This window comes from Hypomesus nipponensis, chromosome 5, assembly GCF_054491055.1.
Source record: "Hypomesus nipponensis isolate SF chromosome 5, ASM5449105v1, whole genome shotgun sequence".
In the NCBI taxonomy this organism is placed as follows: Eukaryota; Metazoa; Chordata; class Actinopteri; order Osmeriformes; family Osmeridae; genus Hypomesus; species Hypomesus nipponensis.
In genome coordinates this window covers 2,638,281-2,665,442 of record NC_140365.1, presented here as the reverse complement: position 1 = coordinate 2,665,442, position 27,162 = coordinate 2,638,281, and the positions used below count along the sequence as shown (strand labels likewise).

At 45.5% G+C, this 27,162-nt stretch overlaps 1 protein-coding gene across 1 annotated transcript in view; it reads left to right on the top strand.

The window, feature by feature from the left end:
* The first annotated feature begins 7,148 nt into the window (after positions 1-7,148).
* The window catches only part of pcdh1a (protocadherin 1a), a 55,809-nt gene continuing 35,795 nt past the window's right edge, over positions 7,149-27,162 (top strand). Inside the window, exons 1-3 of the mRNA XM_084698541.1 lie at positions 7,149-7,286; positions 13,045-13,863; positions 15,155-17,338. Of these exons, the coding sequence (XP_084554667.1) occupies positions 13,066-13,863; positions 15,155-17,338 (2,982 nt within the window). The 5' untranslated portion in view covers positions 7,149-7,286; positions 13,045-13,065. The remainder of the gene's footprint in view (positions 7,287-13,044; positions 13,864-15,154; positions 17,339-27,162) is intronic.

Here is a 27,162-nt window from a genome sequence, read left to right as displayed (position 1 = left end):
TGTTCTGAAACGTAATAGTGAGAAGCTGTGTGTGTTTGTGTGTGTGTGTGTGTGTGTGGGGGGGGGGGGGGGTTATCGGGGGATGTTGGAGCAAGAAATAGGGGTACAAGTGTCCGATTTCCACTGATAGCAGTGAAACCGTCCACGGAAGTTTCTGATTAAATGTGTGTTTGACGATGCATGGTGAATCTTCAGCACAGTAAGAAAGCTCTGTGGTGTCAGTTATAGTTTAGGACAAAAGACAACAAGAGGATATTATCTGGAATACATTTTTCCTCTACAGTTTGCCTGGTATTTATCAATTACAAGCTCTGCTGGATGTTACAAGCTGAATACATTAATAAGGGTTTCCAAGGGGCAGAAATAATCCAAAACAGAAAGGGCTTAATAAGACTAATGATGCCAGAACTATAGAATAACGTTATGAAAGACACTGCATTTACTAATCCATTCAAATCTGCGCAATTGATTTAATACTTTTTGCTGGCAAACCATTTGAAAAGAAAACCAAATCTTTAAGCAGCTTAATTTGCTGGTTTTCTTTTTTCCCCCAGCTTTTTGCTCTATGTTTGGTAGGAGAGTAAATGAGAGTTTGGAGACAATGAAGCGCCACTGGTTCCCTATCAGTCATGTGCCTCTCTCCGCTGTGTTTTCCTAGCTGTCGGGATCATGCAGATATAATCCCACTAAACAGCCCAGTAGCAGATAGCCCGCTAGCTAAACAGCAAATGTCTCTAAGACGAGTAAACAAAGATCTAAAAAAAGGTTAGGAAAACTAGCTTGCGGCATGTTTGCACACGCGCACGCACATTCACACAGACACGCACATACACACATAACGGAATATTACTCAGACTAACCCTGAAAAAGTAGTGCTTGAATGCATAATGTATAACAGTAACCACCCAGCCCATCTTATTAAAGTAATACCTTGGGGATGCAAGGGACCTGTGGCTGAGAACGTCTCGTAAAAACATCCTCAAGCACCGATACAACCACACGGTCAGAAACATGCTCAAGATACAACCACACGGTCAGAAACATGCTCAAGATACAACCACACGGTCAGAAACATGCTCAGGATACAACCACACGGTCAGAAACATGCTCAAGATACAACCACACGGTCAGAAACATGCTCAAGATACAACCACACGGTCAGAAACATGCTCAAGATACAACCACACGGTCAGAAACATGCTCAAGATACAACCACACGGTCAGAAACATGCTCAAGATACAACCACACGGTCAGAAACATGCTCAAGATACAACCACACGGTCAGAAACATGCTCAAGATACAACCACACGGTCATAAACATGATCAAGATACAACCACACGGTCAGAAACATGCTCAAGATACAACCACACGGTCAGAAACATGCTCAAGATACAACCACACATTCAGAAACATGCTCAAGGTACAACCACACGGTCAGAAACATGCTCAAGATACAACCACACATTCAGAAACATGCTCAAGGTACAACCACACGGTCAGAAACATGCTCAAGATACAACCACACGGTCAGAAACATGCTCAAGATACAACCACACATTCAGAAACATGCTCTTACTTGATATAAAAAGAAAATACTTAACACCCATTCTTTGTACCACTTAGTGCTTGATCCATGACTTTAGTGTCTCTTAACCTTTATTTAATCCAGTCCAAACTCTGGCATTGCAGTTTAAACTAGCCAATTTCATACCACACAATTTTTTCAAGGGTTTGAATCAACTAGCCCAGCTGGAAGTGCATTTTGAGTGAAGCCCAGAAGAAAAACATGGCTTCAGTTGGTGTCAAGGTCCATGAATGAAAAACCTGGCGTGTACCTCACATTCTGTAGAGTTGAGATTCTGGTTCCTTTGAATTCTCCTTTTTACTCTGAGGCATTTTACAAATAACACAGTAACTCAACACATACAACACCATTTTTATTACTATTTCTTTTCTTCTTCTTAATCCCCTGTCCTGGCAGGGCTGTTGACTGAGGCATGAAGCAATGTTCGTTTTTCTAGGCTGGAAAGGTGTGAGGTATTTCCTTGGCTGTGTGCTTGGCTGTACAGGCTAGTCTACACCCCAACAACCTTCACAGCGCTTCCCCCTCTGCCTTTGTCAAGTTTATATTCTGGCTCCATAGATGAAGGCTGCCGGAAGCTCAGGCCGTAAATAAAACAAATGCCTATAGGATGCCATAACACGAGGCTATATGAAATAGAGGAGGAAGTGACAGTCATTTAAAACCTCATCTGGGTTCACTGACATGACGTTTCTCAGCAAGAGTGATGGTGTGGTGCAGAACGACTGCCTGAAGGGAGAGGTGTCATCCTGGAACAGGAAAACCTGTTTCATGGAATAACAGGGAAAAGGCCCCTTCCTCACACGTTTGCCTGGTATGAACCGACACCATCCTCCTCCTCCACTCCTGCCCTCTTCCTACTCTTCCTCTCCTCCTCCTTTCCTCCAGGCCTACCTGTCTGCCTGCTGTGAACTAACACGCTCACTGATACTCCCTACCGCCCCTTTCCCTCCTCCTCTCCTCTCCTCGCCCCCTCCCTCTCCTCCCCCCTCCTCTCGCCCTCCTGTCTGCCCTTCTGCTCCACTCTTTCCTTCGTTTCTTATCGTTCTGCCTGTTTCCCTGTCAGGCTTCTCAGCAGACAGCAGTGTGGGCTGTTTGGAGAAGGGAGGAGTGTGTACGAAGCAAGGTAATAACTGAGACGCAAAATATTAGTGGCTAAATTGTTCAACCTACATATCTGTTAGTAACATAGACACACGGGCACACACACACACACACACACACTGCTCAATAGGTTAATCTAACCACAGCATCCTTACACTAAATCTGATAATAATATGCTTTATAAGAAAGGAAATCAATAGCACATTCCCTAATTTCATGTGTTGGTGCAGGACCACATCCCTAGTTGATTACTGCTATCTTGAACAATTGATACAATGATAATGATAAACCTTATTTTATCATGCATGATTCATGCATTTGATTGGCTTGCAATACATCTAATAAGCATTGTTGAAAGCGCTCCAATGATGTTATTGATTTCTATAGACGGGTGGTCAGACCGTAACAATGGGACTTGATCTAGTGCCATCACTTGTTAATCATCTTTTTCATTTGCACAAATATGGAGGGTGTGTAATCATCACATACTCTATATCTGAGCCCTCTCTGATTTGGGCTGAACGGCTCTGATAAGTACATTGCCTAATAGAGGGCTGCTTAGTGCACTACTGAGACATCAGAGTGTAGACAAGAAAGCTCTCAGTAATCCAAACAGACCATGAGCAGATTGAAAAATAGTAGGTGTCGGATATCTGTGTGTCTTTGCCAGAATCGATCGTGTATTACAAGCTGACGTACCCCAGTATGACCCTCGTCATTCACGGCGATAATCAATCGGGCCCCCATCTCGTACTTCAAAATTCCTGCTGGTTTGAGCAAAATATCATGGCTTATGGTTTGGAGCACTAAAAGACAGCGTGAGTACTTTGCAACACTGCAACAGCCAAAGTACATAAGCATATCAGAACATTTTTGAACAAACACTACCCTAGTTGCAAAGCCAGTTGAAAGAGCCCTTGAATTCTGGCTGTCTGACTTTTCTCCGAGACTTCTTAAGTGTTTCTAGACTTTAGAGAGGTTCTGTATTAACAGCATACCAGAGGAGAGGGAGTAGTGTCTGAGAGCTTGGGGAAGTCACATTTAACAGAATCTCCATTTCTGTTATTTAAGTGCAACGAGACACTGGAGGCAGTCTCTCTTCAGTTTCTGTTCCAACATGTCGTTGTCCTCTTCCCCTGCAGTGCTACGCAGATCAGTTCTTCAGCAGAGACGTGTGCAGAATCAAACAGCACTGTGCGCTTTCAACTGACTAATCAAGAGATCAAACCTGCCCGTGTCTAACCATGTGTCCTGTCAGACCCAATTCTGCCCAGCCCATCACGGCAGCATGATATCTCAATAAGATTTTCTAAACAATGCCAATTTCAGACCAGAATTTATCAACAGTGCAAAACTGCAAGTTAAATTAGTTACTTTACGTTTCTTTAAAGGTACATACAAGTGAATGTGATTATTTGTTAGAAAAACATGTTGCAGATGGATCTTGGATGCCTTAATGCATTACTGTATTCAGTTCTTAGTGGTTGTGTAGATGGATGTTGAAATGTCAAATCCATCGCTTCCCTATGAACAAAAGAATAATCAAGCTCTTTTGTCTGAAACGGAGAGCTCTACAATGAATGTTTCTCTCTCTCCCTCTCTTTTTCTCTCTCTCAAACACACCCCCTCATCCACCACACAATCAACCTCACACACTCACACTGGCACACACACACACACATACACATATCGTTCGACACAGAATTCTGAAGTTTCTGGCCATTACATGATTACAGGTGATTGACAGAAATATTCAACGTCATTACCATGCATTGTGCTGCAAGTGAGTCACCACTGTTTCACAATCAGGATACAAGAGATGAGTGATTCTAAGGGAGTATCGTTTTGCATCAGAGCAGGTAATTTCAGGACCTTATCACGGCCAAGGTCTATCTGACGAGACATTTTGCTCACCAGGATGTCTTTTGTGGTCTTGGCTGGAAGATGCTGCACCTGGTCACTATCCAACAGTTGGCAAAAGGGATGATCTTAGATTCAAAACAAATTTGTTTTCAAGATCCCTCCGAATAGTTTTTACACATACTAACCATGTGTGTCATATTTTTTGCACTACATTGTCCTGTCTTCTGTAGTAATGTTCTTGCACTTTATATAGGAATGTATGCACTTTATATAGGAATGTGTAGGTCTTATTAACAAACTGTACGATTCGAGCTACATTGACAATTCCAAAGGTATCTAACTCACACAGTAAAAGTAGCTAGCTCGGCCAGGTCTAGCTATCTAGGATGTGAGCCTTAACGTTAGCTAGACTAGATGGCTAATCATTTTTAGCTAATTATAATGTAGGCCTACTCAGTTATCTGTCAACTTGCTTGCTAGTCGTTAACGTTAACTCACATAAATAATTTGTCCGTCATATTTGTTGCGTATGGATAATTTAATGTAACATGTCTTTCATAGTTTCCAACAAAAATCTGGAAACAGTGAGGGCAACCTGTTATCGGTCGATGAAAAAAAAACGAGAAACTGAGTGTAGGGGGTTAATAAGAGAGCAATAGCTAAGGGTTATATAACCTGTTTTAGTTATTAAGTCACGTTTCTAACTTCACCGGAAGTTCTTGGCCTGGCCGTCGTAGTTACGCAGGATACCTTTTAAAATGTAGGTATTCCCCTCACTGCTGTTAAATCCCCCTTTACAAGTGATTAGGTCTCCATCCCTCCACAAGTGCTTTTCTGTGTCAGTTAAGGTGTGGAATCTTGAGTCAGGTATGTACATTTTTCCTGAAAAATTCGGTGCGAGACCACTAATAACCTGCATCTCAGTGACGTGTCACTAAATGTTGACCTCCCTGGATTGTGTGGGCGGGAGCTCCACCGCTATTGGCTCGGAGCCGGTCTGAGTTTGAGTGACAGCCCTTAATGAGGACCCAGGAGAGGTAACCCGACAGCTGTTTGTTTGCATTTAATGAGAAGACTGGAGGAGGAATAAGGATCATACGCTGGAACTCTCAGACAAAGGGTGCCTTTAGTATGACTGGAAAGATGGGGAAATAATATTTTCTCCGGAGGAAGAATGTTCATCTCCTTTGTGACAGAACAGTGTGTTTGACTCACTGCCCCAGGGTCACTGCCTATATTCATCAGCCATGATCGCTAGTTTCAGTGGGAGGCGAGACCAAGGCGTGGGACGGTACATATTGTTCCCCGATGAGAAATATTGATTCATGACCTGAGGCTATGCATTTTCACTTCACTCGTTTAGCATTGCTTTTATCTGATGACACAGATTAGCCTACTTTGCATATTCGTAGGAAAACAGTAGACACTTCGCCGGTCTTGAACCTGTCGTTAAACGTTAGTTCACTGTGACCACTGTCTTAGCCTACTTCCTCACGCTTCACATCTGTTGGCCAGTTCAGCTACAATAAATTATTGCAGGAGTCTTCTCTACGGAGATGTCTTCCTCGAGGCTACACCCAAGAATTTCTCCTTTCTGCATGACATAACTATTTTCTTCCTAAAACTGTATAGTCGCCTGAAGGTGGCGCCAAATGTACAAATAGATCTCGACCGCAGTCAAGATAACACTCTACTCCACTTACAGCCTACCGAGGCCACATTTCGAGAAAAAGAACGCATATCAACAAGTAAAGCAAACACGAGTTTCATTTTCTTTAAACAAACAGTAAATTAACTGATTCATAAGATACGTAGGCCTAAATGGTCTCGTTTGAACCATTTGAATTTGTTTTTAGGAACACTGGATTAATATTTACATTATAGGCTATAATTTGGCACATTGATGCCCATCTGTAGATGTTTGTTAAGGAGGATTCATATCCATGACATTTAGCCTACCTCAAGATTAAAAGATCAAGGGTTTTAAACCAGGTCTTCAGCTTGCTGCAGTTTTAACCACTGACCAGTAGTTTACTCTGCCTACATAGCATGATTTGGAAGTTGCAGCTATAGCTGAGAATGGAAGCGCAATTTAGTGGCGCCCCACCTCCTCCTCCGCCGTCTCGAGCGGACCAGAGACCGACTATTTCTTATCTCTTGCTTTCTCACTGCAAATACGTGCTTCAGCTGAACCTGTCGTACAGTTAGGCTTCGTCTCGCATGTTCTTGGAAGAAAGGGATACATTTTCCGACGTTTTAAATCGAAAAACAAAATTCCTTTCATAGGCTACACTCGGCTTGAGAAACTTGGACTATAGGGATGCGCATATAGGCTACATATCTTCAGCAATGATGCAGTTACACCGTAAGTTATAAAATTACGGAGTGACAAGATCAGCAGCTTTTAGAGTTAAGGAATGCCGATACTTGCGTAAAACAAAATACAGACACAGTTTCAAATTTATTGTTTCTAACGTAATATGGATGTCTGCAGAACGACTCGGGCATGGATTCCATTAATTTCAGGGGAAAGTTATTGACAGCATCAATGGATTTGCCCTCAGTTAAGGAAAATATTGTAGGATATTTGCACTGAGTCTGTGGTTTGAGATTTGGATACCTGCCTCCGCATCGCTAGGGGAGAAGCATCGTCTCTAAATACCGAGGAAGAATTCTGTCTCTGCAAGGGGATCACAAGCAACGCGACAGGCGCGCAAGAAGTCTCTGGCAAAAGGTATTCTCTCACTGTATGGTGAATATTAGTTTTGATCTTTAAGTGTGTGCGTGTTATCTCTATCAGTCTATGTGTGTGTGAAGGTATGTTAGAATGTCTAGCACAAACTGAACAGTGATATCAGTCGACTAATGTTTCAATAAGCATAGCCTTTCATTAACGTTTCCAAAGACTATGATTATAGCGTTTTAAACGTATGGCTATCTGCGACATAATTTATCAACGGCATTATTGGGTGATAATCAGATGTTAGGAAGGTTTTAATAACGTAATGTTTTGAGTTTGAGATACCACATTGAGGTTATGCAACAAAAAAAAAAGATTCATTTTGTGAGAATCTGATTAAACAGGTGCAAGTACTTGAATCGGACACTTGTTTGACGTTAGCCTTTAAACGATTGGAGTCAGTACCCGGTCTGCCCGCAATGTGGTGAAATGGGGAGATGCCGCTATGGACGGTTTCTCTGAAAAGCCTTCTGACTAGTCAAATTAGAATATGCTGTCTACGACCGTCATCTATCAATTTTACCCAATTAGGCTCCAACTTATTAAAATCAGTCACGATTGTGGGATGACCATACATCTCACATTATCTTCACTTTCCATTTCATTTGTTTTTCCAATATGTATTTAATAGGGACTACCCGGATACGGATGCTTAAGTAAACATTTTTAAGTGTACTTTTTGGGGCAAATGATTTAAACTGTTAAAATGTTCACATTGTCTGCAGCTGTTTCAAGGGGGGCAGAAACATTGTGATCATGTTAAACAAACAACACAACCTACTTAATATTCGCCTAAGCATTAGCTGAAATCCAATTAGAGAAAAGCAGAATCCAGAGTTGTTATACAGACAGTTCAGTTGGAGAAATGCATCAGTGTATCCAAGCTGTCCTTCTCAGACAGACTGATGAATATATAGATACACAGACCGATGGATAATCAGATCCACCTCCTGTTAGCAGGTGAGATTTTTGCTGGTGAATTATTCCTGGAAAAAGATGTACAAATATGCTTCCTGTCAAGCTGGGCGTTCAGGAACACACTATAGACAGGCCAGATTCCAAACCTTGTGATCTAGAGCAGTGGTTCTCAAGCCTGGTCCTCGGGACCCCCTGCCCTGCATGTTTTAGACGTTTCCCTCCTGAAAACACACCTGATTCAAATTAATGGCTCGTTATTAGGCCCATTTGTTTAAATCAGGTGTGTTGGAGCAGGGAAATATCTAAAACATGCAGGGCAGGGGGTCCCGAGGACCAGGATTGAGAACCACTGATCTAGAGCTTAAGCTATTTTGAAGCTATTGTGAGCGTGTTGTGTTGAGTTTATCATCAGCCAATCTGCTATTTCAATTATTCCACGTTGTGAACTCCTATGGTTTTGATTTTATATAATGGAATACCAAATGAAAATTTGGAATTTCTTCTGTGCTATAAAGGGCTGTCTAACTCTACTCCTGGGCAGTAACCCTCCTTCCTGTAAATTTTCACTCCAACACCAGTTTTGACTAACCTAATCTGCTTCCTAACCTCATTCAAATCAGACGAGGTTGTAAAGGGATGGCGTGAAAGCCATACAGGAAGGTAGCTCTCCAGGAACAGGGTGGGACTACCCAAGAGTTTATTCCAGTGATATGTCCCATCTGAAGCACCCCAATGCCCAGCTTCTTTACACATTCACTTTTCTCATGAAAGCGAACGTCTCCAAATCAGAATCCCTCGCTGTGACTCTGAGACCAATTTATCTCAAGTAGCTCGACTGATTCAAGAGACATCCGTCACTGTTGAAGTACAAACATCAAAGAACGAGAAGTTGTTGCTTATAGTTTCACACACCAACGGAAGTGTGTGTTTATCAGAAAGCCAGAAGAGATTAATCTCGCTAATGATGTCTAGATTCCTCCGCTCCTGTCAGAACCTGAGGCTGTGCTGAGGATCTCGATCCGTCAGATATCAGGGTGTGGAGGAAACAGAAAGGTCACAGTCTCACAGAAGACAGATACCAACAGGACGACTCGTGAAAACCGTTGATAAAACCTGCTCACGCCAAACCTTGATAATGAAAATGGCCGACCGCCAATCACGATCTGATCATTTGCACGTCTGTCATTTCACCCTGCGTGCCAAAGGTTATGTTCTCTGTAACATTTTGATAAATACACATCCATGGTAGGGCATGAAGACATTTCTCATTTGATGTATTTTGGTTTTAAACCCAGAAATTGTGGACAACTAAGTTAAAATCCTTTGTTGAAATCAGTTGAAAACTGACCTTACGTGAGGGGTATCTGTTCGGTTGATTGGATTGATTTCAACTGAGTTTGTAATGCTAGTTATGTAGGCCTACTTGGACAAAATGTAATCTTTGCTTTTAAATAGCTTGATAAAATCAACCAATCCACTTGTATGGCATTCAGTAGTGTTCAATTTTCATTAGATGAACTAGCAAAAATGCTAGTCATGGACATTGTTATCTTCCATGGCTTTGCCAAGCTCCAGTGGTGTTGAGTTCTAAAAGGAGATACTCATGTTATGAAGTACTTGTGCCTCATCGGATGGGTGCTTTTCATTGCGGTCCGTGTGTAGCCTGGTGTTGTGTATGTACTCTAATGCAAAAGAATACACCCTCTTATCTTAACAGATACTAAACTCATGCACTTCACTGGAGTAGAGTTCCTTCATAGACACCACGGGATTCTGTAACATCCTTGACATAGGACTATTTCTTCTAATCTAGAGTTGAGGTTTCCAGCGTCTCTTATCGGACATAGAAAGTGTTGACATAGTCCTGCTGAGACGAGAGGTTGCGGTCTTTTAGAGAAAGCATAGAGAGACTATTCTTTATACCTGATGTGGAGAAGGTACTCTTGGATGGATGTAGTCAATAATTATCTCATTGAGGCTGAGTTCAGTGTGATGTGATCACTTGGAATGAGCATTTGGAGTATCTCTTATCTCAAGGGTAGTGCAGTTTGGGCTTTGGTTTTGAGGAGACATTTAAATAAACCTCGGAGCCAGTCGTTTTCTCAAGGGATGAACAGATCTGCCTGGCTGAGAATACGATTGACCGAACTTGAGGGGGAGACATGTTTAGACCGGGTTCAGAGTCACTAATCTCGGAGAGATCGCTGTTTGGTCTGTTCTGATCAGGGTTTTAATAGTAAAAAGGGGGGGGGGGGCATATGGCTGAGCGGTTAGGGAATTGGGATATTAATCAGAAGGTTTCTGGTTCGATTCCGGCCGTGCAAAATTACGTTGTGTCCTTGGGCAAGGGACTTTACCCTACTTGCCTCGGGGGAATGTCCCTGTACATACTGTAAGTCGCTCTGGATAAGAGCGTCTGCTAAATGACTAAATGTAAAATGTACATGTGGTTATGGCTCAGAGATCAGTGTTTATCTCTGGTACATGCCATTCATTCACTATTAGCTTACATGTTTACCTATTTCCTCACATTATCTATTACCTTACTATTATCTATCATAATCACCTATTTGTTACCTTACAATATCACCCATCACCTCAGTGTAACCTCATATACCTGTTACCTGTTAGCTTACATGAGTACACATTACCTTACTATTACATTACAATATTACATATTATCTTACTATTATGTATTATTATTACATTTTAGCTGACTAATACTACACTTTCACCTTAAATAATCAACTATTACCTTAATATGATCTCACATAATCACCTATTTCTATTTCCTAACTATGACTTGACATCATCATCCAATACCTCACTATTACATCTCGTGATTAAACTTGACCTTATATTACTTTCTATGATCTTTATGTCATGGGACTTAGCTGCTGTGAATTTCAAGTATTTCGCGATATCATGTGAACAGATTAGTTCCTTGTTTTTAGTCTCAATGACAGCTAGCATGTTGTTCATTTGGGTGTGCTCAGTTGTAGTTGTGGGTTTCAGAAACAGTTTTTCTTTGTAGTCACTGATCATGGTTCTATCTCACACACTATCATTCAAGCCACATCGACTGGAGACTGCCTTGCAAATGCAAAAAGGGACACGTCAATAGCCAAGCAATTAGTGCATCAATAAGCTGCACTTCCAATCTTAACAGATTCATGGGATTGGATTTCTAATTGGATTTCTATACATGCTTGTGTTGCGCTATTTAACCCGGCATGTATTTTCTTGGCCTTGCATAAGAAACCTTGTTTCACACGAGGAGGAACAGAAAAATATAGATTTTGTTTAGAGGCCCAACTTTTGCACAGATCTTTTGCAGATCTTTTTTGAATGCATGCATGCATACAAACAAACGTGCGCACACACACACACACACACACACACACATACAAGCCCACATATGAAGGTTAACCAAAACTCTGAAACTACAGCTTGATATTTCACCTCAACGAACTCTCTGCCTCCCTTTCAAGTAACATCTAGAGCCCTTCTCACGCAGGAAATAATTAAAGTCAAAAATCATTTGCGCTAAGAAAAAAGACTGGATTCTTTAGCTCGGGGAATATGGATCAAAGCCGAAGCTAAAATAGAGGCTAGTGATTAATGAGGAAGCATAGCAGGTTGGCAATCAAACATGAGCTTTACAGAGTGTGATACGGCCTATACCAGCCGAGAAGGAGAGAAGATCTCATCTGTCAGGGCGAAGCTGTGTTTAGTGATAAGGCACAAGGCCCCAAGATGCAGCTTGTTCCACATGAAGAGTAGTTGTTGTAGAGCCGTGTGGGAAACTCTAGGTGCAGTAGCCTTGGGTGTTAGCAACATACACTTCTGGTACTAGATCAGTGAGATGCACAAGTTGTGGGTCTGGTCTCAGAAGATATCTTGGAGGTTTTCTGTGTGAGGTGTCTGGCGGGATGCGCTCGGTTTTGTTGGGGAGTCGCGGAGGAGTCTGCAAGGTTCTTTGCCTATTTAATGATGTCTGGAGGGTGCTTATCGCTGGGCATGTGCAGTGCTATCGCTGTAGTCATTTTTTTTTTTTATCATACTGCTGCCATACGTTGGCAAAGGGCCACGCTGCTTTATGTTAAGTTATGTCTTTGAAGAATCTTCTACAAAAGAGACATTAATTTAAAACGTTTGACATGTTGCTGCTCGTGTTATGGTGTAAGCCATGCTACAAACTGTAATCCCTACACTGAAAGAAAACGGCATCAAAACGATACAACAGCTACATTTTGCTTACCATGCTTAATTACTGTGGTAGGAAAAATAAAGAGTTTTCTAAGAATGGGGCTGATTGAGTCTATTAGAGTCAGAGCTTTGGTGTCTGGGAAAAAGATAGCAAGCATTTGAAGCAGGGAGAAAATGATCTGTTTAGGAATTCAGTCATAAACTGTGACAGTTCTCTATGAAGAAGCATGACCACAGCCCTTCTGCTCATCTCCTAACAAGGATCCATTGAAATGTGTTGTCTGTATGTCAGTGCAAGCATCATATGATTGCACCACTGATGAATAGACAACTTCACTGCAATAGCCAGAGAGTGTTATTCATGTTAGTAAGTATGTTTCACTAACAGGAAACTAGAATGTCTCCAGTGATGCCAGCAATATCAGTTCCAAGGCCCAAACATAAAATGATTATGAAATGGATGACTCAGTATGTGATTGAACTGCCTTGCCATTTTCAAACGTTACATATACAAACCATGCTATACTACATATGACATGGACATTGCTGGTGCTAACAGATGAAAAAAAAATAAAAAAAAAATAAAACACTTTCTAAATGAGACCTTTTTTTTTTTCTTTGGCAGGTCGATAATTTGGGTGACCTCATGGAACTGCGACTGGGAGCGGTTCTACTGTGTGTCCTAGTGTTGGACTCCTGTGGTTGGACCAGAGGAGGTATTCTGTACCGAGTCCAGGAGGAGCAGCCTCCGAGCACCTTGATAGGAAGCCTGGCTTCAGACCAGGGTCTCCCCGACTCCGGACACCTCTACAAGCTGGAGGTAGGAGCTCCGTACCTCCGGGTGGATGGGAAGACCGGAGACATCTTCACCACAGAGATCCCCATAGACAGGGAGACCCTACGGGACTGTCGCACCCTGATCCGGGGCAAGCCTTGCTTCCTGGAGTTCGAGGTGTCCGTCACGGACCTGATCCAGAATCAGAGCCCCCGGCTGATTGAGGGCCGCATCGAGGTCCAGGACATCAACGACAACACGCCCCAGTTCCCCTCGCCCGTCCTCACCATCTCCGTCCCGGAGAACACCCACATGGGTGCTCTGTTCTCCATCCCGCTCGCCACCGACCGCGACTCGGAGAGGAACGGCGTGGCCGACTACGCCCTCACGGCCGGGCCAGACGCCGCCACGCTGTTCGGCCTGCAGGTGGCCGAGGACCGCGGGGAGAAGCTGCCCCAGCTCATTGTCCTGGGGAGTCTGGACAGGGAGCTGAAGGACTCGTACGACCTCACCATCAAAGCGGTGGACGGAGGGAACCCCCAGCGCTACAGCAGCGCTTTGCTGAGGGTGGTGGTGGCGGACGCCAACGACAACGCTCCCAAGTTTGAGAAGTCCAGCTACGAGGCGGAGGTGTCTGAGAACAGCCCGGTGGGATACTCTGTGTTGCAGGTCAGTTGTTGCTCCCTTGTTGGATGTGTCAAGTAGTAGCAGTAGCAGTACTACGTAGTAGCAGTAGCAGTAGTAGCTTGCATTGGAATTCAAAAATAGACGTCAATAAAACCCATTCTGAGACTGGTAAACCTCATGATGGAAGAAATAACGTTTCACCAGGAGCATGGAGCGACGTAAAACACTTAGACAACTACACAGCTACGTAGAACCAAACGCTACGTAGAACCAAACGCTACGTAGAACCATACGCAACGTAGAACCATACGCAACGTAGAACCAAACACTATGTAGAACCAAACGCTACGTAGAACCAAACACTATGTAGGACTAAGCGAGACCTTCACATCACAACACAAAGTGCACGTGCAAACATGTGCAACATGGGAAGGCAGTGCATCAAGACGACAATAGTGCAAAAGGATGAAAAGTGCAACAAGTAGTGAAAGTTATAGTGCAAATAGGACAACAGAAAGTGCAAGGAATACAGGTAGTGCAAGGGATACTAAGGGATATGTTGTGTCATGGAATATGTTTGTTTAGCAGAGTCTTTTATCCAAAGTCGGGGACCTCTTGATCTGCAGTTAAATGCTCCACCACGGAATGATACTTATCCCAGATATCCATGATATCCTGTACTGCCTGTATCTGTTTCATTTATTTTAAGGAAAAGTCCTTCATACCAAGAATACTTATTTGAGGGGCAAATTGTAACACTGGATTAAAGAGTTGACATGCACATACACAGAAGTATTTGCTGTTCTCCTGATATCTTTTTAAAGCCCAATACTCTCCACCTCTCTAACATAGAGGATAATATTTGTGTGAGTCTTTTAGGCTGAATAGCTCTACCAGTGGGGAATCCTCTGTGAAGTGCTTATAGTATCTTGATTATGCAATGTTGTAGATTTTTTCAATGGACAGAACAATCTATTGAGTGCCTGCCAAATGCAACAAATTGTTCCTAATTAATAGGAAACGTTTTTTTTTAACAACTAGCTTGCTCACCTCTGTGTCTTCTCTTATGTACTGTCACAGTCAACAAACTCCCTCCACTTGAAATTCATTACACCCACTTTTGACTTTTGGAGGGTGTTTTCAAATTATGCATAGAACATATTTTAATATGCACATTTATACACTCTCTAATCTTTTCAGTTGCTGTAAGCTATCTTCTATGACATGCAGGGCTTGTATAAAGCCCTATAGCGATAGCTTCTTATGCTAACCTAATCCCTGAGTTGTAACTCAAATCCCAACCTCTAACCGAATCCCCTCTCTTGAATTGCAGGTGAAAGCAAATGACTCTGACATGGGTCCCAACGGGGAAATCGAATACACTCTTCACCAGGCTTTAGACCCGGTGCCCAAACTCCTGCGAATCGATCGCTCCACCGGCGTCATCTACGTCAAAGGGCCACTGGATCGCGAAGAAATCGACAGTTTGTCGTTCTATGTGGTGGCGAGGGACAAGGGTCCCCAACCCAAGAGCTCCAAGGCCCTAGTGACCATCCAGGTGACGGACCAGAACGATAACGCTCCCTCGGTGGAGATCCGAGGGATCGGCCTGGTGACGCACAGCGACGGCGTGGCCAACATCTCGGAGGACATGCCGGTGGGGACGGCCGTGGCCCTGGTCCAGGTGTCCGACCGGGACGAGGGGGAGAACGCCGTGGTTACCTGCGTGGTGGCGGGTGACGTCCCCTTCCAGCTCCGCCCTGCCAGCGACTCCTCCACCGACAACAAGAGGAAGTACTTCCTGCAGACCACCACGCCTCTGGATTACGAGAGGGTGAAGGAGTACCGCGTGGAGATCGTGGCTGTCGACTCGGGCAACCCCGCGCTCTCCAGCACCAACTCTCTGAAGGTCCAGGTCACGGACGTGAACGACAACTCCCCGGTCTTCTCCCCGACCCTTTTCGAGGTTGATTTCGCGGAGGAGAACCAGCCAGGCGACAGGGTTGTGGAGGTAGTGGCCACGGATGCCGACAGCGGGACCAACGCGGAGCTCATCTACAGTCTCGTGGCAGACTCCACCACCAAGGGCCTGTTTGAGATCGACCCGGACACCGGGGAGGTCCGAGCCCGCAGCCCCCTGGACAGGGAACACAAGGAGCGCTACGAGTTTCGAGTGACCGCAGCCGACAAAGGCTCGCCCAGTCACAGGGGAACGGCCACGGTCGTGGTCAAGGTTCTGGACCGCAACGACAACGACCCCAAGTTCATGCTCAGCGGCTACAGCTTCTCCGTCCTGGAGAACATGCCGCCGCTAAGCCCTGTCGGCATGGTGACCGTGCTGGACATGGACAAGGGCGAGAACGCGCGGGTTCGACTCTCGGTGGAGCCGGACGGGGGGAAGTTTGTGGTGCAGAACGGCACTGGCACCATCCTGTCCAGCATCTCCTTCGACCGGGAGAAAGAGAGCAGCTACACCTTCAGGCTGAAGGCCGTGGACGGAGGGGAACCCCCCAGATCCTCCTACGTGGGCGTCACCATCAACGTCCTGGATGAGAACGACAACGATCCCGTGGTCACCAAGCCTTCCAACTCCTCCTTCCGCCTCCTGTCCCCCCTGGCTGCCCCGGACAGCCGGGTGGAGGTGGTGAAGGCGGAAGACCTCGACACGGGCCCCAACGCGGAGCTGGTCTTCAGCATCGCCGGCGGCAACCCCTATCAGCTGTTCCGGATCTCTCCGTCCGACGGTGAGATCACTCTGGCCAAGGAGCTAACCAGGAAGCATGGAGGGCTTCACCGCCTGGTGGTGAGGGTGAGCGACAGGGGCAAGCCCGCCCGCCACGCCACCGCCCTGGTTCACATCTACGTCAACGAGACCATCGCCAACGTCAGCCTGGTGGAGGCGCTTGTGGGCCACAGCCTTTACACCCCGCTGGACACCGACATCGCTGGCGACCCCGACAACGGCCTCGCGGCCCAGCGCAGCAACATCCTGTACGGAAGCATGGCCGGGGTGGCGGGGGTTGTCATGGTGATCCTGGTGGTGGTGTTCATCCGGCATCGCGTCCAGAGGGAGACGAAGAGCGGCTACCAGGCGGGCAAGAAGGAGTCCAATGACCTCTACGCCCCCAAGCAGGGCCCCAAAAACGGCAAGAGCAAGAGAGGCAGGAAAGGAAAACCTCCCAAATCGCCCAAACCTCTTGGCGAGGAAGAAGAGGTCAGCCTTCAGAAGAGCCTCAAGTTCAACCTGGACGGGGTCAACGACAGCCCAAGGATCCACCTGCCCCTGACGTACCCCCCAGGCAGCCCCGACCTGGGCAGGCACTACCGCTCCAACTCCCCCCTGCCCTCCATCCAGCTCCAGGCCCAGTCCCCCTCCTCCCAGAAGCACCAGGCCGTCCAGGATCTCCCCGCCACCAACACCTTCGTGGGAACCGGAGGGGATGACAATTCCACGGGCTCTGACCAGTACTCGGATTATAGCTACAAGGCAAGCCAGACAAAGTACAACAGCAAACAGGTAGGCTGGCCCGCTTTTCAATTCCTGTTTTTTTCTTTTTCTTTTCTTCTTCTCTCCAAACAACCTGTGACAAGGGGGAGGAGGGGGTGTTGTTCGTGATGCAGTTGTGATCTTTAGGTCTGGGCATGGAAGCTATTAAGGTTGTAAAATGCCACAGAGGAAATAATAAGCCATTTTGTAACGCTCTTGGCAGCCTGTTTTTTTGCTGCCTGGTTCACACACACTTTCACGCACACAAAGACACACAGTTGGTAATTAAAAAAAGGCTTCAGTAATTAGGATAACTTACATCCTATTGGAGGGGAAAAGGGCATGTGGGACAGCTGAAAAATAGCTTTTGGTCTCCACTGGCGGGAGGGTTAAAACGAATCCCCCCCCCCACCCCCCCACCGTCCCCACCACCCCCTCCCTCCCTCCCCCACACACTTCTTATTCCTCTGGGTTCATTAATCCAGCTGGTTGGCCGTGGAGTTGCGGAGAGAGGGAGAGTGAGGAGGTTTCTGCTGTCTGACTGACTCACTTTCCCTCCTCTGTCTAACCTCCAGCCCTGCGGGTCTCACAGGTCACTTACTCTTATCTCCTCACTACACGCTGCCGACCGGGGAACGCTCCTACCATCGCCATGGAAACTGAAACGTGAATAGCCTTGGCGAGGATTAGGGATGCTAAAATGTTTGAGGAGTCCAGAACGTCTCTAATGTGTCTGCGTCGTTGTTTGTCTTTGTTTGCCTTTTGGGTGTGTGTGTGTGTGTGTGGTGGGGGGGGGGGGGCACACCTTCATGTGTGACTCCTCTATGTGTTGTGTACCAAAACCGATACGTAGGGTGGAGCCCATAACACATCCACTCCTTCAGGCACAACAAATGTTGACCCTTCGACAAGCGTGTACCACACTTTGTAAATATGGAGCTTGAAATCCAGTCAGTCGCCACCAGTTGGCTGGTGGGTAATTTCAGCAGATGTTGGCTGACAGCTTGTGCCATCGCAGGGCCCTGTGGGTGAAGCCAGTGGAGAGCTCTGTCTCCCACAGTCACCACTGTCCCTGTGATAGACAGCATATGGGAACATAGTGACAATGGGCCCTGGAGTACCTCTGTGTGTTTTTGTCTCCACGCGAGTGTAAGGAGCACGTCCGCAGATATTCAGGGTCGCTTGTAAATACTCTGGCGTGGCGTCGCGCTCGTCCGTGTGCCGCGCCAACCCTCTGCCCTCTGTTCCCACGCTAGCGTTTGTCGACGTGAGCTTGTCAATGTATCCTTTAAGGCGCGTTAGACGTGTAAACTGATTGACGGGCGACGCAAAAACAGGGACAGATGTTGGAACGAGGCGTGTGACACACCTCAGCAGATGCTGCCTCATGTATAGCATCCTCTCTCACATCAGGAAGAACAGATTGACCAAAATAAATAATGAAGTTTCCGCCGAGTGGAGTGACAGATGTGGAATGGAGAGCTCACACCAGTCAGCCATGCTGCTCTCAACAATGACTCACATTTTCGCCGGGGATGTGTTCAGGTATCTGTGACTAAAACTGTGCTTCTCAAGGTTTTTCTTGGCAGTGTTGAATGTAAACACGCGGGTTCTGCCATTTGCTGCCTGGGGTTTATTAATATCTTCCCTGTCTGAGGGCTGCTCCCTCTCTAATTGAAGGAAGGGCGTTTGGCTGAAAAGATGGATCTGCTGCTGAAATAAACAATCGATGTCTAACTCTAAGTTTCTAGCTGAAGCTTGCGGTATGATGGGTTTGTGTATGTGTGTGTGTGTATGTGTGTGTGTGTGTCCACTCTTATGTTTGTCCATGCGTGTCTGATTCGGTGTGAATATGTATGAGTGTACAAGTGAGTCAAAGAGCATCGAGCCTTGCTCATTTCATTTTCTCATTCTAAGGCTGGGTTGAGGTCTAAGAGTTCAGGGATATCTGTGTGTTTTCCCTAGGCACCTTACCTCTCTCATTCCAAATGTGTGATATTGCGTCATGGTTGCCCGGGAGACCACTAGCTTACATCGAGCCCGGAGTGTTGATAATTAGCCCGGTCGGGCCAAAGATCTGACACCTTTTGTCACATCGCATTTTAATGACGTGTCCCTCCTCCTTAGGAGAAAAAAAAAAAAATGATGAAAGATATTAGCACAGAGTGAGATGAAGACACGGCCTTCCCAGTTCATTTCTAAGTGGGCGTGATGAGCGCTTGTGAAGCTGTAAATCTGTACTTAAATTAAATCCACACAATTAAAATGCCTTATTAGTCAGAGATAGTGCAGTGTTGTCCCCCTGTGGGTTTTGCCTTCATCTCTGGGCCTCAGCTCACTGGCTCCAGCCAACCTGAAGGATTCCAAAAGCAGATGAGGGGATGAGAGTCAGGGCTAGTCTTAATTACCCAGCTTCATTGTTAAACTGGCCATATGCAGGGTGAACTTTAGGCATCCCCTGGAGCCAGGATTAGCCCAGTTCGGGTGTGCTATCTGAACTGTGCAGAGGTGTATTTGAGGGGAGAGGCCAAAAGCAAAATCTCGATTTCATCTCTTGAGATGTTGTACGACACTGCGACACACAATGCTCCATCTTCTTGTCTTTTCCCGTCTCTCTCGCTCTCTCGCTCTCTCTCTCTCTCTCTCTCTCTCTCTGAGACCTGTGAAAACTCCCAGATCAGGATACATTCATCACCCAGAATGGGATGCAGGGGAAACACAAGCTGCAGTTGACTCAAGTTCTCATCTGGTCTATCCATCTGGCAGGATTGCACTAGTCTTGGATGCAGTACATAAACACTCAAGTACACACACACTTAAACAAGCACACACGCTGCCCACACACACAAACACACACAATTTCAAACTCACACACACACACCGACTGAGACTACTTGAAGATCTCCCAGTTTATTCACTCCAGCAGACATGTTAGTATCACATTCGGCGCCGCATAAAAAAACTAAATGACATAGTGGTGAGAAAAGACCAAGACTTGTTTCAGACCCTGAAGGAAGACGACAGCGCAATTATCAGCAAATATTTAGTAGAAACTAGTGTGAAATTTTCCACAGAGGAAAAATGTTCTTGTTAATGAGTCATTTTAATCCACCCGGAGCTACAAAACTCCTCCCTGTGGTGCTGGTGTGTGTGTGTGAGGGGGGGTAGTCAACACCGTAAGGGCAGGTGATACAGCGCAGAGGCAAGTGACTTCAATTAGCACGCCTGTTTTAATGATAAAAGGGGGTCTTTGCACCTCTGCGCAAAAAAAGATTGATTTTATTTGCCAGCGGTTTCGACGCTGAACGATTCGGCTCGGCCTTCTGAGATTGACTGGCCTTGCGTTAAAGGGATGACAGGTGCCTCTCCGGGGTTGGCTCATCGGGCCTGCTGAGGTAGATTGTACGTGGGAATGAAGCCTCAGGTATGTAATCAGAACATCAGTGTTCATCATGCATCGCCGCTGTGTTGAAGAGCGCCGTTTAGTGCTAACTTTGCCCTGATTATCCGTTAAGAGGGGTTTTCAGCTGGAGACCCCTGGGCCTCCCTTCACTTCCTCCAGCTCTCCGGAGTCCGCCGCAAGACAGGTAGCCATGGAGACAAATACGTGTCACCTGTCTGAGGGAGGAATGATGATTACAATCGCGGCTATCTTGGTGCAAAACGTATAGCTCCCAAATAATATAACTGTGGAGCTTTCTCTCAAAGGTTTGCTTTATCAGTCATTTTATCCCTTTCCATCCAATTTATTTTTATTTTTCTAAAGGCCCGACTGCAACCTTTCTTCCACTTTTCATCAAATCACCTGGCTCGGCCTACTTCCTTTTTTCAACGCGGAGGCGGAAAAAAGGCAGCGCTGTATTAGAAAGTGACTCTCTTTCACCATCTATGAGTGCTGATGAAAAGCTAAGCTGTTGGTCTTCAGAGTCCTGTTCTCCTTCCTATGAAGGCACAGTTGCTTCTGCTAGCTGCCCCGTGGTCAGATTCTCACTTTTATGTAAAAATAAAATGAGAAGCTCCTTTAGGTAAAGCTGTGTGGAAGCTCAGCCCCCTGATGGCATTGCCTTTAGCTCCGATATTTTATCACCACACATCCCAGCCTCCTTACCTTCTGCCAGCCAGATTAGTGCTTTTATCAATAAGCAGCTTAGCGCCAAAGCGTCCCTCAATAATGTGCCACGGCATTCTCTCTCCTGCTGCTTTAACTCCTAGCCTCCACTTCCTCTCTCACTTTCTCTCCCTCTCTTTCTCTGACTCTCTCTCTTTCTGTCTCTCCCTCTCTGACTTTCTCTTTCTGTCTCTCTCTTTCTTGTACTCTCATATTCCACACTTTCTCTCCCTCTCTATCTCTGACTCTCTCCCTCTTTGACTCTCTCTCCCTCTCTTTCTCTTTCTTTAACTCATATTCCACACTTTCTCTCCCTCTCTGACTATCTCTGACTCTCCCTCTCTCTCTCTCTTTCGTGCACTCTAATATTCCACACTTTCTTCAACTCTGTGTATTGTTATCACCTACTCCTCTGTAACCCAAAGCAAAGTCAAATATATCTAACAAGGCCCAGTGCTGATAATGAAGTGAGCTTGTTTTTTTTTTTTCCTTTTGGTCCAGACAACTATCATATTGATCCAGTCTGAGAGACCATCCACACATCCTCATTACGAGAGGCAGGAAAAGCATCTCAGATGTACCTGTAACTAACCAAGCATGAACATTTACAACAGAGGCTAGACTATGTTTAGCATTGCAGAGGTGACTTCTCTTTACAGAGAGAGGAAAGAGAGAGAGGGAGAGAGAGAGGGAGAGAGAGGGAGAGAGGGAGAGAGAGAGGGAGAGAGAGAGGGAGAGAGAGAGGGAGAGAGAGAGGGAGAGAGAGAGAGGGAGGGGGAGGGAGAGAGGGAGAGAGGGAGCCATCAAGATTGTTTGGCACACAGAGACACTGAGAGAAAGAATGTGTCAGAGAGAGAGAGAAACATTGAGATATACAGGGAGAGAGAGCGAGAGACATTGAGAGAGAGAGCAAGAGACATTGAGATAGAGAGGGAGGGAGTGTGTGAGAGAGGGAAGGTGGGTGGGGGGTATGTGCTTGTCTACAGGTCAGATTAGGAACCCAGACGGAGCCCAAGAGAGGCCAGGAAAACCTTCCCATCAGACATGTAACACCATTAGAGGCCATGCAGAGCACCATAAAATCCATTAAGGTCCATTAGGAAAGTATACAGTCACATAGACACCTTTACGGCCAGTCTGCCACCGTGGCGCTCGGTTTCCGATCGAATCAAGCTCATTTATTAAATTGCAGATTAAAATGTCATGTTTTGCATAATGCTTGGGATAGCCCCAGGCATTATAGATCTTTAGACATGTACGTTTTGTCAGGTGTATTCTCTGATGAGACCGATCTCTTCTTTTTGTTTAGCTCCAACCGTTGTCGACTGGATAACGTCTACATTCAGTGTCCCTAGGCATGAGTCAAGCTGTCATTTATTGTTTATTAAAAAGACAGAACACTGGTGTAATTGCTGTTCCGAAGGGACCTCCTCTTAGCCTTGTTTCACATCCTTTCAATGCTACTTTGTCAATGTTGATTGTAACCGATTGCTGTTGATTGTAGCTAATTATAGGCTACACGTTTTTTTCTGCAGGGCTCTGAACTACAGCTAACACTTGGCTTTCCATGTTTCCAAACCCCAACAAAACATCATATTACCCCGACGATTTCATCAACATTAAAGATGAAGGATATTAATAATGTAACGTTTGACCTAAAACTGGTCTAAGCAGAAAGGGTTTGACTTCACCCTCGTCGCAGTAAGTGTGCAGACGCATTCAGTCCGCTTCTCCAAGCCTCGTTTCTGAGCTATGGGCGTGCAGCTCTGTAGAGTTCCACACACCGCCTCATGTGATTAGAGCCTTGCTAATTACGTTTGATGAGTTTGACCCAAATCTTCGAGAGACAGACGTTTTTTAGGCGGAGAGTGGGAATTTCTAAACCCTAAATAAAGTCACAGCTGATTCCCTGACTTGGCCGTAAACGATTGTTTCCTGGTGCATTGATGTGTATAATAATCCACTTTACAAAATCCCTCCAAAAAGCCGTGGAAAAAAATCTGAAATAAGTTATTGCGTAATTCCATATCCCCTGCTGACCAATGCTGGCTGACACCAAAAGTGATCATTATTTCTGTCTGTGCCTCCTTTGCTCCAGGGACCGGGGATATTAGAATATTTCATGAATATTGAACTCTGCTGGCTTCTGGGCTGAGCGGAGGGAGAGAAAAAAAATGTTCGCTGCTGTTTCATGTTGGCACTGAGGAAGAACATGGCTTAATTGCATAAATCTGAAACTGGGATGAGAGTCAGAACTCGGCATCTATGACAATGGGAATTGTTCTGATGGCTCGCCCTGAACCAAAGTCATGCCAGGCTTTGTTGAACTAGCTTGACAGATGAAAAGAATTCTTGGAATATAGAGAAAGACAAAAGGAGTGGATTCAGTTCTTTAACGGCCTGTGACCAGGTTTTTAATTGTATTTCTTGGGATGAAGGGGAGTTTATTGTGCATGTTCACTGGTGCTCTGAGGCATATTAATCTACTCCAATCTTTCCAGGTTTACGACGCGTGAGTGTGATTTTAAATGCGGTTATTGCTTTAGCCTGCGGCAAAATCTAACGATCACCTCTGTGAATTTGAACTGGTAGGCCTATTCCTCAGTCTTGGCATGCAGGTTACCTGATCAGTCCCCACACCTGAATACCCCCCCCACACACACACACACACACACATACACACACACACACACACACACATCGTTGATTTATACCTGAGAGGTGTTCTTGGAAGTGAGATATGAGTAATCCAGAGATCCTTTGAAGATATCTCTCTTCGGTCTCTTCGGTTAACCTTGAAGTCCAGGTCGGTTTTCAAAACACTGCAGCTTCAAACCACTGCTGATATTTAGCAGTTAACAAGCCAGTAGGAGACAGTAATGTGTTCGCCAAAGTAATGTCCAAAGCACCAAGTAGCTTTTTGCTATACGCAGGGTTGAGTCACGCCAACTGAAATTAACAGCACCATCGTTTGTAACGCATGTGGTCTACACGAGATATCCATGATTTAATCATGAAGATTTGAGATAAAAAAACTTAAACGGGAGGCTCTACTACAGGATTGATTCATCATTTATATCATCACAGTTCTATCATAATTTGTTAACAGGCCACAGAATCTTTTTTGTGTTCGGATTCAATTCGCACAAAATAGCGGCCTAATAGGTGCAATTGAAAGTTATTTTTTACTTGATCATCTTATCCATGCAACTCACAATAGCCGTAAAAACGGGTCCAAAGCGCTCCAAAGTCGCTTTAAAAGGTGTTATTTTAGTGCCGTATCATATCGAGAACGTATCTAAAAGCGGCGTGTCAGAAATCCAGCCAGTCAGTAGGGACTGTTTCTCATCTCTCATTTCTCAGGCAAGAAATTCGTTTTGATTGCTCAAGAGCCTATTCATGTGGTTCTACGAGTAGGTTTGAGGTAAAGTAACCTTCATGATAGACGAGTCCATGGTAGACGTGAGTAGGCTACTTATTTCCTCGATTTTTTGATAATGCTTCATTTTTCTTTTGACTGGAGTGCACTCCAGATGAGTCCATGGACTCATCATCTTACGTAGTTATCGCCTCATAAGAAATTCACCAGGCTTCTACTTTATGCCTCCGGTCATAACATTTAGCTACACTCTGAAGATCGTTAGATCCTTGTAATCGAAGACAACTTTATCAATCGATGCTATGTTGTTATTTTTTGATGACACCAATCTAAATTGTGCTTCATGCACATCATCTCTACGTTATTAATACACCTCACCTTCACCAAATGGAACTTTCTCACCATATTGACTCGAGCCAATGAGGCAAAACGACAGTTTCTCTTTCGAGAGCGGTGCTCCTGATGCTCCTCAGATGAGATTCGTGGGTCAGCGGACCGGGGCCCTTGGAGAGATTATTATTTTCACGGTGTTTTTACGCTGTTATCTGTGACTGTAGGGGTGTTTAAGAAACACACGGGAGAGAATGGAGGGTGAGAGACGGAGGGCCGAGAGAGGGAGAAACGGAGACGAGGGAGATGGACTGAACATCAGTGATAATTATCTGTCTGAAAGCACTTGTCTGGATGATGAAATCCAATTAAAGTGCTTCAAAACAAGGGGTGGAAATGGACTAAATAGTATGTGAGGAGATGGGAGTCTGGAGAGAAAAGAATAGAGCCCTTGTTTGATGGGTGATTTGTCTCGGTTGGTGGGGAAATTTCACCTACTCTGTCATAGCAGGACTGGAATGGAGAGACTAGCTCTAGGACAGGGAGACAGTGAGACTAGCTCTGGAAGAGGGAGATAGTGGGACTAGCTCTGGAAAGGGGGCGATAGTGGGACTAGCTCTGGAAGAGGACGATAGTGGGACTAGCTCCGGAAGAGGACGATAGTGGGACTAGCTCTGGAAGAGGACGATAGTGGGACTAGCTCTGGAAGGGGACGATAGTGGGACTAGCTCTGGAAGAGGACGATAGTGGGACTATAGCTCTCGGACTAGCAGAGAGATGGACCAGCTCAGTTAGAGCATTTAGTGTTCTCTGAAGAATGGCTGCAGACAAATATAAGGCCCTTGATGATGATGGTGATGGGTCATAATGACCAAGATTATGGTGGTGACAATGACAATGACAAAGATGATGGTGATGAAGATGATTATGGTGGCGATAGTGATACTAACAATTACAATACAGATGTTGTTGCTGATGATGAAGGCGTTGGTGGTGGTAATGATGATGATGATGATGATGATGGAGCTGTTTAATTGCTCAAGTAAAATCTCAGCAGCTAAGATATCTCTATTACACAGTCGAATGCTTCCAGCTTTCATCTTAATTACACACTTCCACGGCTGCACAGTCCCCAGCTGGGGATTGAACCTGCAGTCTTCAGGTCATAAGTCTGCTTGCCACTAGGCCTCGCTTCCTCAGCCAAACACAGTTATTTTATTCTGTTTGGACTGAGAGCTTTTCACCGAGGAAGCAGCGCCACGCCATTCGTTACAAAGACGAGAGCTTCCCTAGACACACAGCCAATAAACGAGTTTGTCCAATTCTGCCTGCGATGCATCCAAGAGTGCCACATCAGCGTACACCATGCTGCTGGACAGGGGAAGGGCTGGGTTGGGAGAGGGGGTCAGGGAGGAGGTAGCGAGGGGGGTGAAGATGGGCCAGGGAGGATGGCTGGGAGGGGGTGGAGAGAGAATGATAAGGAAGGAGCAGGGGATAGGGGGGAGGGAGAGAGGAAGGGAAGGGAGACAGCGAGGGCTGTGATAGGGGCAGGGGCAGGGGGGGTGGAGGCAGGAATGGAGGGGGGTAGGGAGAGAGGCAATGAGGAGGGCAGGGAAAGGGCCAGGAGTTGATCTGGAACACTCAAACTCTGCTGTGTTTCTAACACACCCCTTCACACAGCACCTGTCAACTTTTCATCACCTTGAAAAGTGGGCTTTGTAGATTATTATACTGTATTACTGTATTTTCTGATCGCACACACGAAGCAGTGCAATGTTATAATTACAGTTTGTGAATACTAAGGCGTCTGGTTCAGGAGGGTTGTCTTCATGGAACTAGACTGCAGATGTGTGTCCTCCACAGATTCCAAACTGTGTATCCATGCAGGCAAATAAAATCGTGCGTGTGAGAGTGTTTGTGTGTAGGCGTGTGGATTTTTGTGTGTGTGTGTGTGTGTGTGCGCATGGTTTACAGTAGTTCTGGGTTCATTCTCATCTCAGTTCTGAAGGGAGTGGGCAGACAGTTAGTGGGGAGGGG